At 39.8% G+C, this 16169-nt stretch overlaps 1 protein-coding gene across 2 annotated transcripts in view; it reads left to right on the forward strand.

Annotated features, from left to right (window-relative positions):
• The first annotated feature begins 5608 nt into the window (after nucleotides 1-5608).
• The window catches only part of BUB1B (BUB1 mitotic checkpoint serine/threonine kinase B), a 55257-nt gene continuing 44696 nt past the window's right edge, over nucleotides 5609-16169 (forward strand). The window contains exons 1-4 of one of the 2 annotated variants that reach the window (XM_043985735.1): nucleotides 5609-5677; nucleotides 8621-8766; nucleotides 11305-11364; nucleotides 11553-11697. In XM_043985735.1, the coding sequence (XP_043841670.1) occupies nucleotides 8630-8766; nucleotides 11305-11364; nucleotides 11553-11697 (342 nt within the window). In that variant the 5' untranslated portion in view covers nucleotides 5609-5677; nucleotides 8621-8629. Of the gene's footprint in view, nucleotides 5771-8620; nucleotides 8767-11304; nucleotides 11365-11552; nucleotides 11698-16169 lie in introns of both variants that reach the window. The other variant, XM_043985734.1, reaches the window with a different exon arrangement.

Below are 16169 nucleotides of genomic sequence, written 5' to 3' on the forward strand. Positions count from 1 at the left end.
TCTTGAAGGCGTCTCCTGTTCAAGCAGGAATACCTGTGAAGAAAGGGAATATGTGAAATCTTTATCAGAAAGAATTTAGTAAGTTGTTTCCTAATGTGACAGCTACCTGAAAATAAGAAACGGGGTGGTTAAAGTTTCATGAAACAGGCTCCTGCGGTGGAGATAGTGGCATACATGAAGTCAGGAAGACCTGGGATTCGAATTCTGCTTCTGATACTGAGTATCTGTGTGACTTTGGGTTAGTTACACAACCTCTCTGAGCCTCAGCTTTCTCCTCTGTTAAATGGTGATACTAATAGCACCTACCTCAAAGTCAGTGGGATGACTAGAGCTGGTTCCTATCAGCAGAACTTATTGTTCAGTTTGCAATGTGAGCATATATAACTCTGCAGTGCAAATGCTACAAATAGGGACTTGATTTATTGTTTTGCTAATTGTCTTCTCTTAGGAAAGTGATGGAGAAAAATATTAATAATGCAGATTAAACTTCTTCTACCCCCCCTTCCAGAGAGCTGGTTGTTAAACCTTTACCAGTATACCCTAAGAGATGCGTTTTGCAAACTTTAAAGTACTACACAAATGTTAGGAGGAAGATGATGATTTAGCAAATGATACCTATCTTACCTACCTGTTGTGAAGTTTAAATGAGATGATCTATGTGAAATACTTTGTATACTTTATTGTTTTTGTTTTTGCAGGGCAATGAGGGTTAAGTGACTTGCCCAGGGTCACAGAGCTAGTAAGTGTCAAGTGTCTGAAGCCAAATTTGAACTCAGGTTCTCCTGAATCCAGGGCTGGTGTTTTATCCACTGCACCAGCTAGCTGCTCCTGACTTTGTACACTTTAAAGAACTATATAAATCTATGTAAATATCTGTTATTACTTGGAAATGAGAGAGAGAAAAGGAAAGGTCAGAGAGGGGTAGAAACAGAACAAATAGATGAGAGAAAGAGAGAAGAGGGAAAGAACAGAAAGGAGAGAGAGGAAAGAAAGAGAAAAGTGAGAGGTGGAGAAAGAGAAAAGAGGACAGAGAGAAAGAGAGAGAGAGGGGAAGGAAGGGAGGGAGAGGAGGGAAAAGAAGAAAAGAAGAGTGAGTGGAGAGAGAAGAGAGAAGAAAAGTAAGAGAGACAGAGAAAGAGGAAAGAAACAAAGAACAGAGAAGGGAGAGAACAGAGAGGAGAGAGGAAAGAGACATGAGAGAAAAGAGAGAGGAGAGGGAGAGGAGAGAGAGGAGAGAAAGAACAGAGAGAAGAGAAAGGGATGAAAAAGAGAGAAAGAAAAAGAGAGGAGAGGAGAGAAGAGGGAGAAAGAACCCAGAGAGAGATCAAAGAGGAGAGAATCTCAGAATGGGCCACTGATTGAGAGAAATGGTGGGGCAGGGTGGGGAAGAGGAGACCTGGGAAAAACAAGGAAGCCCAGGTAAATAAAGCCGGGGTGTGGAGGAGTGGTAGTGCACCAAAGGCCAACTTTATCCACATTACAACATTACCCCTTCTCTCCCCTGGCCAGGCACATTGAGTGTAACATCTAAAATCAGGTAACCCTTAACAGAGCATAAATAGCTCTGAACAGTTATCAGTGTCAGTGAAAAACAATGGGACATCCCCAGAAACCTAGGCATTGAGATGATTTTCTATGCCACACCAGGAGTTCCTGATTGCTAACTTAGAGATGATATTCCAAATACAAAAAGAACCTTCTTTCTCCTTTTTTTGTCTTGTCGCCTCCTCCACTTTTCTGGCGGGACGGGGCCAGAGCTGGCCTGTGTCATATGAAGTACCATAATTCATGGGGTGCCCATCTGAGTTGCAAGTAAGACCTGTTATCACCAGAGCAAATCCCATAGTGTCAGGCAAGTCTCCAGAACAGCTAACTGAAATTCATACACCATGAATCTTCACTCTTAAACTGCCCTTCACTTTCAGGACAGGTTTTGCTCCTTCCTGTCTGAGTTATAGGGTAGGGAAGGATGGAATCTGTAGGACACTGGCCTATCTGCTAGAGGAAAGCAAGACAAATGGACAGGTGTGCAGGTCTTTATAAACTTCAGAAAGATCCTGGAGAGGGCATTAACCAATCTGCAGTCAGAGAGAGGGTTCCTGGTAAGGGAGGAGAGATAACAGGATAGATTTTATCTAAATTAGGCAGGATTAGAAACTAATTGCAGGGGCAGCTAGGTAGTGCAGTGGATAAAGCACTGGCCCTGGATTCAGGAGTACCTGAGTTCAAATCCGGCCTCAGACACTTGATACTTCCTAGCTGTGTGACCCTGGGCAAGTCACTTAACCCCCATAGCCCCGCCAAAAAAAAAGAAAGAAAGAAAGAAAAAAGAAAAGAAACTAATAGTAAGGGCAGACATTGTAAAATGCTTTGAGGATTGATACATTATTTCATTTGATCCTGACAACAACTGTGGGAAGTAGGTGATAGTTTTATTCCCATTCCATCGATGATGATGCCGAGAGACGGAAAATGACATCCATGGTCATACAGCAAGTAAATATCTGTGGTGGGATTTTCATACCATGTGACCAAGGACTAGCTGAGCAACTTCTTAACTAGTTCTTGGTCACGTGGTACAGATAGAGTGTATTCAAACAGCATCTAGACAGGACCTTTATATATAGGGTGGGGCTTTGAGATCTAAATAGAAATCAAAGTAAGGATAGTCTGACCCCCTAAAAGGTAGAAGAGCTTTAACCCAGTTAGGTAAGGTACCAGTAGGTGGTACAGTGAATAGAGTGACAGGTTTGGAGTCAGGAATACTCATCATCCTGAGTTCAAATGTGACCTCATACACTTACTAGCTGTGTGACTCTGGGCAAGTCACTTAACCCTGTCTGCCTCAGTTTCCTTATCTATAAAATGAGCGGAGAAGAAAATAACAAACTACTCCAGTATCTTTGCCAGGAAAACCCAAATGGAGTCATGAAGAGTCAGACACAGATGAACAGCAGCAGTAACAGATTGTATGGTGTGCTGGACTTGGAGCTAGAAAGACTTGAATTTGAATCTTACTTGTCAAGTCAACAAGTATTTATTAAGTGCTTAGGCACTGTGCTAAGTGCTTGGGATACAAATTTAATTTTTTAAAAAGTTTCTGCCCACCAAGGATCTTACATTCCAATGGGGAAGATGATACATAAAAGGTAACCCATAATCTCAAGTGTAAGAGAAGGTACCCAGTAGGAAGAAGGGAAGACAGGGGGGGTGATGGAAAAGTCCACAGGAGTACAGTCTGGTGGGAAAAGAAGGAGGACATTTGTGACTCTTTGACATATTAGTTGTGTGACTTTGAGCAAGTCATTTAACGTCTTAACCTCAGGTTCCTCATTTGTAAAATGGCATCAATAACAATATTTGTCTTATGGGGTGATGAGGCTCAAATAAGATAATATACATAAAGCATTTTTCAAACCTTTAGCACTATATACATTTTAGCTATCATCATCATCATTTGTTGACTTGACAGGTATGATTCAAACTCAAGTCTTCCTGGCTCCAAGTCCAGCACACCATATGCTATATAATCTGTTACTGCTGTTGTTCAGCTGTGTCTGACTCCATCTGGGTTTTCTTGTCCTTTTTCTTTTCTATTCCAACCCCCTCATTTTTCAAATGACAAACTTGGGACCCAGAGAGATTAAGACACTTGCTCAAAGTCACATGGGTAGTGAGTAGTTGGTCCAGCTGGGATTTAGATCTGGGTCTTCTGATTCCAAAATTAATGCTCTTTCTACTGTCCTCAGATAAGGTTCTTGAAGACAACACACACTGTCATAGAATGAATGGTCAAAGAAACGGTGCCCAAAATATAGTTGGTACTCAGTAAATGTTGAATTGAATATATAGTGAGTTGAGTTCTAATTTATTTTGAGGGTTTGCTGGGGATGTCTTAACAACTCTTTGAAACATTGGAACCTTTCTTGGGGAGCTACAAATCCAAGGTTTGGAATTAATGATGAAGGGGATGTCAGTTTCCAAAGTAATATAAACGGGAATAAGCATAGGGGTTCTGGGATGGATGGAAAAAGAGTGAGAAGATGGGTGGCAGGGCAGAACTGGAATAAATAGGCAGACACGTCCCTTCAGAAGAGACTGCAGTTTTGACACAGTACAAATCGTGACTGGACAAGAGCCCAGAGGCAGCAGCCCATGGTTGGGATAGGGGGGACAGGGTTCAGAGCTTACACCTAGGCTACTCATTTAACTGTGGTTTACAGAAATTAACACTCACTTCAGGCCAAAGATTCTAAGACTTAACAGATATCTCAGTTTAGTGAACTGGAAAGAAGTGGAGATATGGGATCTGAGGACCTACCTGTGAAACCCAACTCTATTCTGCTAGGCAAATAAAATAACCTCTCCAGGCCTGTATCTTCATTTGTAAAATGGGGGAAGGGGGAGGAGGTTAGATTAGACCAGGGCTTCTTAAATTTTTTCCACAAGCAACTGCTTTTCTTTTTTTGTTTTTTTGTTTTTGTTTTTGTTTAGCATTAAGCGATTCCTTTTCAACCGAGAAATTTTTATGAATATGAAATAGGTATACAACATACTGTTGTCAAATTTTTCAGGACCCCCACATTCAGTTTACACAACCCCACTTTGGATTGGATGACTTCTCAGGTCTCTTTCAGAGCTCAGTCTAGAACATTATGATTACCTTATTTGATCTTCACAACAACCTTGTGAGGTATCATTATCTCCATTTTACAAATGGGGAAACTGAGGTAAGTAAAGTGATTTTCATGGGATCCTTCAATCAGTACCTCCAATTTACCCTGTATGCATCTTGCATGTATATAGTTGGGCAGGGGATTAGTGGCTTACTACAACTTGACTCTAACATAGCATTTTGGTCTTCCAGAACGAAGGACAACAACCAAGTAGGCACTTAATAAATACTTGATGATTGGTTAGTGGACACCGGAGACAAGATTTTTAATCTATAACTTCCTGATGCCAGCATTCTCTCCACGACACCACATTTAATGGCCTCTCAGGGCCATTAAAGGTATTTTTGTTTGTTTTTTGTGAGGCAATTGGGGTTAAGTGACTTGCCTAGGGTCACACAGCTAGTAATTGTTAAGTGTCTGAGGCCAAATTTGAACTCAGGTCTTCCTGAATCCAGGGCCGGTGCTCTATCCACTTCGCCACCTAGCTGCCCCCATTAAAGGTATTTTTATTTATTTATTTATTTATTTATTTGTGCGGGGCAAGGAGGGTTAAGTGACTTGTCCAGGGTCACACAGCTAGTGTCAAAATGTCTGAGGTCGAATTTGAACGCAGGTCCTCTTGAATCCAGGGACAGTGCTTTATCCACTGCGCCACCTAGCTGCCCCCTAGAAATGTATTATTCTTTAAAATCCTCTTCTAATCCTCACTCCTGAAGGAGATCAGTTGGGGAAACGCAGAGGAGTCCTAGAAACTACGACTCCCATCATGCATCCCGCCATGGGCCAGCCGGCTGATTTCGTAGGTTCTGAATCACCGAAGGAAACTACAAGCCCCACAATTCATCCTTCCCACCCTCCCTCTTCCCTCCACCAGTCCAGAGTCAATGAGGCGGTCGCGAGAGGACGGAAAGGGCGGGGCCTCGCCCGCCGCGGGACCGTTGAATTTGAAACTCGAAGACTGCCTGGACTGGATGTTGGAGGCCGGGTAGTGACTGCCGCTGGTGGGTCCCTCGCGGTCGGGGAAGTGGAGGGACCAGACTCCGATTAGGAAGAGGGTCGTTGGCCTGGGGTCAAGGGAGAGGCCCTTTGAGCCGGTAACAGAATGGGAGCTGGGCTGTTTGGGGCCTGGGGGAAAGGCCCTCAAGTTTGTGGGGGTTAGGGAGTCGGGGGAGGGGTCCGTGACCGGAGGCAATGGTGGAGTCGTTGGGTTGTGTGACAGGAGGCCGAGGGAGTGGGGAAAGCAGTGTGTGTGTGTGTGTGTGTGTGTGTGTGTGTGTGTGTGTGTGTGTGTGTGTGTATGTGCGTATGTATATGTACATGTATAAACTAAGAAGGCCCTCAAAGGACTCCCTACTCTCCCCTCTCCCTCAGCTCCCTTCCTTTCTCCCACCTCCATTTCCCCACTCCTTCCTTACTACACACACACACACACACACACACACACACACACACACACACACACACACACACATATATTTCCCTCCTTTCCTCACCACAAACACACATACATTTCTCCTTCTCCCTTTCCACTCCTCCCGCAAACTTGGGCCCACCTGGTATTTTCTTAGGATTTCCTTTAAGAAAGGAGCTATAAATTCATTGTAACCAGGCCCTGGGGGTGGGGAGGGAAAAGGGAGTGGAAGCCATGCTTCTGTGTTGAAGATGCTCAGGAACCCTTGATTGAATTGTGAGAGAAGAAATAGGAAAGTTTAGAGTCATAACCTGTAGATACTGGGCAGACAGGCCACAGATAGGGAAGACTGATGTGGGATAAGAAAGTAAACATGGAAAAAAAAAAAGAAAGTAAACATGGTTAAGCCTGCATTTTGTCACAGGTAGAAGACGTATAACTGACTGAGAAATTAAGAATTAACAATTATCCAAAAGGTTTGGATTTGAGTCAAATTAACCTTGCACAATTTGGTGGCAGTCCTTTGAGATGAGTGATTTTAGATTTTTTTAAAAAGCTTAAACGTTTTAATACTTGGGTGTGTATATATAATAATAATTGACATTTATATAGTGATTTAACGTTGCAAAGCACTTTATATGCTTCATTCATTTGAATCCACAAGAACCCTGTGAAAGACTGTATGGTTGATGTAATGCAGTAGTTCTCAAACCTTTTGATCTAAGGCCCCTTTGTTTACACTCTTAAAAATTATTGAGAACCTCCCAAAGAACTTTTAAGTGGATTATATCTATTAGTTTTTACAGTATTAGCAGTTGAAATGGCTTAGTGTTATTATGAAAATAGTTTTGATCTCCAAGGTTTCCTGAAAGGGTCTCTGAGACACCAGTCCTTCAGTTTTGAAGAACGTTCTTTTTATTCTAGTTGTTTTTTAATAGTCTGTGCATAAATGGGCGCTTATTTAGTCTACAGGCCTCTTCACTGGTTTTTAAGAGCTTTGAGAGTCTGTCAGTGTAATGAATTATGGCAACAGTGCTGAAACATTTTGCACTCTGAAAAATTATTGAGGATTCCCCCATAGCTTTTGTTTATGTGGGTTATGGCTTGATATTTGCTTTATTAGAACTTAAATATCTTAGCATTATAACGAAAAGAGTTTTGACCTAGTGGATGTCCAGAAAGGGTCATTAAAGGCAACCTCTTCTGCACCAAGGGTTCCCACACCACACTTTGAGAACCACTGAATTGTGGTAATTACCTAGTCAAAAGACAAAATAACATGGGCTTCCTTAAGTGGGCTGAATGAAAATAACTTTGGTGGCCAACTCTGACTTAGCTCTGTTGTTCTGTTCGTGTGCTATGGTTAGTTTTACTTATACCTTTTTAGTGAGCAATCAAAATAATCATACCCACAGCAGTGTATTGGCATATGACAAGCAGTTAATATGTGTTAAGGGCAAATTTAGCAGAATTAACATCTCTAAGTCATCAGTGAAAAGTCAGCTATTGATTGAATACTGTTTCCTTTTACTTTTAATTTACTTATTTTTAGCATTCATTTTTTTAAAATTTTGAGTTGAAGAAAGCAATGTTATATCAATTATACATTGAAGTCATACAATATATTTCCATATTAGCAATTTTGCAGAAAAAAAAACAAAGACAAAAAAGCAAGAAAGTGAAGAGAGTGTGCTTTAATCTGCACTCAAGTTCATCAGTTTTTTGTCTCGAGTTGGATAGCATTGGGTCCTTTGGAATTGTCTTGGATCATTGCCTTGATCAGAATAGCAAAATCTTTCACATTTGATCCTTGTTACAATATTGTTGTTACTGTGTATAATGTTCTGGTTCTGCTCACTTCACTTTACTTCAGCTCACATAAGTCTTCCCAGGTTTTTCTGAAACCATCCCTCTTGTTATTTCTTATAGCACGGTAGTTAGTATTCCATCACAATCATATACCACATCTTGTTCACCATTCTCCAAATGATGGGCATCCCCTCAATTTCCAATTCTTTGACACCACAAAAGGAAATATTTTTGTACATATAGATCCATTTCCCTTTTCTTGATCTCTTTGGGGGTATAGTTCTAGTTGTGATATTGGGTCAAAGGGTATGCACAGTTTTATCACAGTTTATATTTAACTAAATGTGATACTTTTGTGATAGACATAGAAGTACCATTTTTTTTGTCTATTTATCAAAATATTAAGTCACTTGGCTTCCCTCTTCTCAACTGTGGTCTGATAGTACTAGCCAATAATAATGCCTTTTGCCCAGTCACTCCATTAGGCAACATAATAGAGGTTAACTAAAAGAGAGACTGCACCCCAGTAGAATAATGGCATCACAGTAATGCCAATCGACCTATACTTTTGTTCATCCATGCAGCAAGAATAACTGCCTGTTGTTGGATTTTTAAAAGAATCTGTAAATTCATAACAAATTCTACTGCTGTGATAAATGAAGTTCTTTTAAGGAATCAAAAACAGTTGTTAAAGAGGAATCTGATTTTGATTTTTGTTCTGTAGAGTAAAACCATGGAGGAGGGGGATGAGTGGGAGCTGAGTAAAGAAAATGTGCAGCCCTTGAGGCAAGGCCGGATCATGTCCACACTGCAGGAAGCATTGTCACAGCAGGATACTTCCAGTCACACTGCTCTCCATCAGCAAAAAAGGTGAGTGGGATTGTCAAAAATCCATCCTCCAGCTTCTTTGTAGCTTCCATTTATCCTCAGTAGTAACAGACCAACCACTTGGGTAGGAATATGCCAGAGGAGGCACAAGGAGTACTGATAAATGATTATAAAATGCTGTTTTTTGAGAACTGGTAGTGTGCTGGTATGTTCATCTCTTTATCATCTAAGGCAATGAAGATTTCTTTCTTCTGAGATTAGATTAAATGTGATATCTTGGGGGGGGGCAATGAGGGTTAAGTGACTTGCCCAGGGTCACACAGCTAGTAGGTGTCAAGTGTCTGAGGCTGGATTTGAACTCAGGTCTTCCTGAATCCAGGGAGCCAGCTTTACCCAGCTGCCCCCAAATGTGATATCTTTTAATGGGTCCTGAAGCTTAACTAACTAGTTAATTGTCCATAATGATATTTGAAGGCATCCCAGAAATGGGTCCTCCTTTCCTCTCTCAATAAAGGAAATTTTAGCATGTTCCTGTAGAAAGTATATTGTATTCAAAGTCTTGGTTCTGTCTATTAAACATCTTGAACTGGTTCCACAGATATCTTAAACTCAACATGTCCAGAACCAAACTTAGTCTAATCCCCACTGAAGCCTTTCCCTCTTTCTAATTTTCCTCTTACTGTTGAGGGTACCACCACCCTCCCAGTCAGCACAGGCTCTATACTAAGCTGTCATCCTGAAATCCTCACTTTCACCCTCCATTTCCAATTTGTTGACAAGGCCTGTCGATTTTACCTTTGTAAGATATCTTTCTTGTACTTCCCTTTTCTTTGACATTGCCACCACCCTGGTACTGGCTCTCATATCTCCTTGCACCTGGATGATTGCCGTAACCTACTGGTTGGTCTCCTTCCTCCACTCACCTGTCAAAGTGATCTTCCTAAAGATAGGACTGACCCTATACCCTTCCCCACCTCCCTACCCCACAACCTTCTCCTCAATAGTAATTCCAGTGGTTCCCTATGACCTCCAGGATGAAATATAAAATCCTCTTTTTGGCATTCATAGGCCTTTTTAAACTTCTTTTACCATCCTACCCCACAATACACACAAGATACTTTTTCTTTTTTTTTTTTTTTTGCTGGTCAGTGAGGGTTAAGTGACTTGCCCAGGGTCACACAGCTAGTAAGTGTCAAGTGTCTGAGGTCAAATTTGAACTCAGGTCCTCCTGAATCCAGGGCCCATGCTTTATGTACTGTGCCACCTAGCGGCCCCACAAGATACTTTTTTTTTTTTTTTTTTTTAGGCAATGGGGGTTAAGTGACTTGCCCATGGTCACACAGCTAGTAAGTGTCAAGTGTCTGAGGCCGGATTTGAACTCAGGTACTCCTGAATCCAGGGCCGGCGCTTTAACCACTGCGCCATCTAGCTGCCCCCAGCCAACTTTTTTTTTTTTTTTTTTTTTTGTGGGGCAATGGGGGTTAAGTGACTTGCCCAGGGTCACACAGCCAGTAAAGTGTCAAGTGTCTGAGGCCGGATTTGAACTCAGGAACTCCTGAATCCAGGGCCGGTGCTTTATTCACTGCGCCATCTAGCCGCCCCCACAAGATACTTTTTGATCCAGTGACACAGGCCTCCCTTCTCTTCCTCAAACAAGAAACTCCATCTCTAGAATCAGAAATTTTCACTGGTGGCCCCCTATGCTTGAAGCGCCCTTTCTCATCTCCACCTCCTGGCTTTAAGAGGCTTTTCCAGTTCCCCCTTAATACTAGTAACTTACCTCTATTGATTACTTCCACTCCTCATATATAGCTTTTGTCTACTTAACTGTTTGCATGCTGTCTCTTGCATTACTCTAAGAGCTCCTTGAGGGCAGGGACTGCATTTGTCTTTCATTGTATCCCCGGTACTTAGCACAGTGCCTAACATATAGTAGACACTTAATATATGTTTATTGACTGATTGCCACTTATTGCCTACCTCTATGCTATTGGACAAAGCCACTTAATCTTTCTGAGTCACAGTTGATCATATATATAAAATAAGGAAGTTGTGGTATGTAATCTGTAAGATCCTTTCTATCTCTTAATCTTCTCTACTTCTCTAACCTTCCTTCCAGAACCAAAATTAGTACTAAAAAGTTTAACAGTGAATTATACAAGACTATCTAGTTATAGAAAAGTCAGGAAATAAACCTTGAGACATTTCAAATTCCATCTATATGGGCTTTGGATCCTTATCTATCCTACCTCTTGAGCTTCCACTCCCTTTAGGTTCCTGGTAACCTCTTCCTAGCCAGGTCACTGGTTTTTCTCAGGCCTCAGTGTTTATACTGTGCAGACTTCTATTGAATTCTCTCCATGGTAATCTGTTAACCTGTGACAAGTTTTCTTTGTACTTGTTGTCTAGCATAGATCATGCACGTTTTGAAATTTAAAATCTTATGTCTAGTACTATGCACAATGAGTAATCAGTATATCCTTAATAAATGAAAATGGAGTTATGATGTTTGTTCATTTTACTGTTTTTCTGTAACGTACTAGAAGTGCTTTAATAAATTATTTCCTGTTTCTGTTGCAGAGCATTTGAATCTGAAATTCGCTTTTATACTGGAGATGATCCACTAGATGTTTGGGTGAGGTAGGTATTCTTGTCACTTTCACTTGATCCAGTAATCATCCAATGAAATGGCTTGACAGATGGAGGCTGGGAACTGACCTTGAGAAAGTATTTCTGTTCAAAATTGGGATAGCATCACTGTTCAGAATAGATCAGATAGAACAAAAATGTGTTCTTGGCTGAGGATTGTTCAATTTTTTATCTCCTAGATACATTAACTGGACTGAGCAGAACTTCCCTCAGGGTGGAAAGGAAAGTAATATGTCAACATTATTAGAAAGAGCTGTAGAAGCCCTTCAGGAGGAGAAACGATATTACAATGATCCTCGATTCCTCAGTCTTTGGCTTAAATTGGTGAGTAATTGTCAAGAACCACTACTTTTAAATACTATTTTACTCTTTAGAGATATCTAATACATTATGAAAATGGCAAAAATGTGATTCAGGATTCTATTTACCATGGCAATAGTTAACTTGACATGTCATAGTAGATGCTCAATAAATACTTGATGAATGACACTGTTAGAGTAATTTTTGAAGTCTTTGAAGATTGATAGGATGACTTGTAATATTACAAGGAACTTAAAAATCTATCAAAGACTTTGACTATAGGGGTCTTATCTCCCCATGGGCTCATGATTTCAGTTCTGTTCAACAAGTATTTGAGCCCCTATCATGTTCTAGGAACTGGGCTGGAGGTGCAAAGACAAAAATGACAGTCCTTTGCCTCAAGGAGCTTGGAGGTTTGGGGGGATGCGGGGATAATGTTGGGAGGGACATTATCCAAGGCACACATGACTATGGACAAAGTAAATACTGTCATTTTTCAGGAGTGTGCCAGAGAACATTAACAACTAAGTGGACTGTGTAAAGCCTCTTCTAGGAAGTGGTGTTAAGGAAGACAGGAATTCCCATAAGGTGGAGGTGAGGAGGGTAAAACATTCCAGGCACAGGGGATTGACAGTCAGTGGAAAGGCAGGAGGGCAGGCACTAGAATGATGGTTGTTTATGGGGAACAGCAAGGAGGCCAGTTAGTTTGGAGTGAGAGTACATGAGTAGTAATAATGTGTGATCTCATCGAAGCTATGGTAATAGGAGACAGTGGGGTTGCTTAAAATACATAGATAATTAATACTAGAAGGACTGAATTTAAGAATACTTCTAAGGACCAAGCTACATCTATTGACACAGTGCATTTTTTTTATCCCTAAGGCAAAGAAAATAGAGATAGTAGGATGAAATTTTTTATTTCAAAGTAAAATTATTTTTGTGTCATTTGATGTACCTGATCCTTCTAGTATTAATTATAGCTACCTTCTCTTCCCCCCAATTTTTAACTTGAAATCTTTTCTCCATTTCTCTTCCCAGTCTATTGGAGTTATTTATGTATAGAGAAATGGTAAAAAGCCAATAAAAATAAAAATAAGAAGAAATATAGGTCCTGGATGTACAAAACTGAATTATCAGCCTAGGAATAAACTGTATTTTTATTGAGATCTACTTCTTGTTTATTTTTTATCTGAAAGGGGATATGGTAGGGAATGGGCATGACATAGTGGGTAGCATTCTCATCCCCTCACACCTGTGGCCCCATCACTTTGCCAAAAAGGTTCCTAATAAGGACTTAACTAATGTTATAGCAACCGGAGTTTTGTATTTGTTTTTCACATTAAAGTTTCCATTCATTTTGAGGAAGAGAAATTTGTTGCCAAAATCAAACAGTGCCTTCAGTCAAGGAAAGCTATAAGCTTTCCTTTTACATCCTTTACACAGGGGATACTTCTACTATTCCTAGAGTCCTAAAAGACCAATATTTATAAATTTTTGTGTTTGCTTAACTTTGAAAACTGTCACTGTTTCACTTTCCATTCCCTTTAGGCATTCTGGGCACAGTTAATGATTAGTGCAAACGATCTATTCCCAGAGTAGTTACATTAGAAGTTATAATTACATGTGGTCATTGATTTCAGCCCAATGAAAATATGTAATGAAATTTTATAAGTCAGGATTTAACTGTTTACTAAAGTAATTGTAACAGCAAAGGCTAAGAAAAATGTATTTCAGATCAAATTTATTACAAAGTAATAAAGCAAAATTTTAAAGATTAAAAAATTACTGAATATTGTATCTAAAGATAAGCCTATACTGACTATATGACAATGTTATTTTCTTTTAAAATATTTTAGACAGAAATGTCTTCTCTTTAAATCTTCCTACAAACTCTCATAGGTACAGATTTCAGTGTAGCCACATCTCAGTGGATGTGCATACTCACATTCTCACACAATGTATCCAGTGTAGTTGGATGACTTGTGGCATTATCTAAAATCAGTAATGCTTCAAATATTTTTGTCCTTGCAATATTTTTCAATAGCTGGGAATTAAAAAAAAACCTTGAAAATCCAATCTTCAAAATCAGTTTTAGCCACTGAAGCTTTCCTATTTGACTGCTAAAGAATTGGAAGGAATTAATCGTTGTAGCCTTTCAGACCCTAAGAATTTTGAGACCAAGTATTGATCTTAGTTTAAAATCCCAGGTTGAGTTTTTTCCTTTCTAAGTTCTGGAAGGCATCTCATCAATATAAAAAATGTGTTGATCAGTAGATAAACCATTAATTAATTTCTTCAGATCATTGGGATATTTAGCTGCATCCTCATTTGCTCCAACCACCTTTGGGATATCTTATAACTTTAGAGTAAATTGAATTTTGTATAATTCAGACTCACATTAATTGTGACCTAGCTGTATTTCTCTTAAAGTGATCTAGGTAAGAACTCTGGAATGCCATATTCTTGTTGGGTAACCTATGCTGTAGGAACTCTCAGAAGCCTGTGGGTATAGTGAATTCAAAGAGGAGGTTTTATTTTTTGTTTTCAAAATTCATTTGATGGTGTCCATGACTAGAGCTAATGCTGACAGTCCATAGAGGGCAGCACCTTTTCCCAAAAAAATAGGAGTATGCACCAAATTTCACTAATTTGGATAAATGATGCAGAAGACCCAGCCTGAGTAATAGATCATGGTGGGTTTTTGTTTTTGTTTTTGCAGTTGTTGGAAATATTTTCCATTGCATTGCTTTCTAGCTCATAGAATAACTAGTTCTGCCTGTTTTCTTGTGGTACTTAAGAAACTTGCTTTAATTGATTTGTCATTAGGATGTTGGTTGTATGTAAATGCAGGCTTGCTTTTAAAGGTATATTGAGGGGGCAGCTAGGGTGGAGCAGTGGATAAAGCACCGGTCCTGGATTCAGGAGGACCTGAGTTCAAATCTGGCCTCAGACACTTGACACTTACTAGCTGTGTGACCCTGGGCAAGTCACTTAACCCTCATTGCTCCGACCCCCCAAAAAATAAAAAAGCTATATTGAAAATCTTTTGGGTTAAGTTGTATATTGGTGTGAACAAAATTGCCAGGGGAGTTTTTAATTTGGAAAAATAAACTTCAAATAATCCCTTTCAGAATTATAATAGACTGTGGATGATCTCATTTTGGAGACCATCAGCCTATGCCAACATAGACAAGCCTTGTAGACAAGGCTGCTATTTTCCCAGTTTATATTCTACTGGGCATTCTGCTGGTTGTATCCTTTGTTGCCAGGAGACATTTTCTGTGTCAACTCTGAGCCCCGTTCTGTTGCTCTCACTCTATTCTCCTATCTCTGTATGTATTGTCGTCTTCAATCACTATGCTACTCTTTTGATATTTTCTGCTCTTCTCATTCAAATGAGTTATAATCAGTCAGCAAGTATATGCCCAGCATCTGCTATGAGCCAGAATCTGCCTTCTGATAAATATTCTTGGTAAGCAAAATAGAAACTTCAAGTTTTAGCCCAGGCAAGGCTAGGTTTTTATGATTTCTATGACAAATGGCATCTTTGTGTAGTTCCTGTTAATATCTAGATCTAATGCTATAAAGAATGGAACTGAAATTGATTTTATTTTTTTTAAGTTTCCTAAAAATCATTATTGGTATAAAAGCATGCTTTCCTGGAGATAGCAATGTTTGTAGATTGAACAGTTATCTCTTCAGGAAATAGTTTTAGAGAAGGGAAAACTTATCTACTTGTGTTCTGGAAAAACTTTCCAATTTAGAATCAATGGATCAGTGGCATTCAACTATTAATAAAGGAAGCTTTAGACCTATCTCTCCCATGAGCTTTAAGGGTAAAATATAAAGCCAAGTATAAGAATGATTATGGCTGATGAATTTAAAAATTTCATTAGGGAGAGCACTATTTTCAGTAATGGGCCATAACGCAGAAACCTCTCCACATAGAAATACACTGCTGGTTATTTGTTCAAAGTATTTTGGTTTTGTTTGTTTGTTGTTTTTTTTCCACTGAGGAAAAGAGGGGGAGAGAAAAATCTTGATAATAAAAAAAAATACATGGCTGAAATTAGACAAAATGGAGAATGGATTTTTACAGAGGAACATAGTGGAGAATGATAGCATACTATCAAGATGACAGTAGCATAGGCTTTATACGTGATTAAGGTGTGAAGCATAAGAATATCCATGAGCCTCAGGTTCTGTGGCTAAGTGGGCCAAGTGTGTAATGGTTGGTTGAAGAGGAGGAGTTTTGTTTCGAGCCAACTAATGAGATAGGGTTGCCATAGTGCGATAGTGGAAAGAACACTACTCAGATATCAAAAGACTTCAGTTTGGGGGCAGCTGGGTGGCACAGTGAATAAAGCACCAGCCCTGGATTCAGGAGGACCTGAGTTCAAATCTGGCGTCAGACACTTGACACTTACTAGCTGTGTGACCCTGGGCAAGTCACTTAACCCTCATTGACCTGCAAAAAAAAAAAAAGACTTCAGTTT

This window comes from Dromiciops gliroides, chromosome 2, assembly GCF_019393635.1.
Source record: "Dromiciops gliroides isolate mDroGli1 chromosome 2, mDroGli1.pri, whole genome shotgun sequence".
Classification (NCBI taxonomy): Eukaryota; Metazoa; Chordata; class Mammalia; order Microbiotheria; family Microbiotheriidae; genus Dromiciops; species Dromiciops gliroides.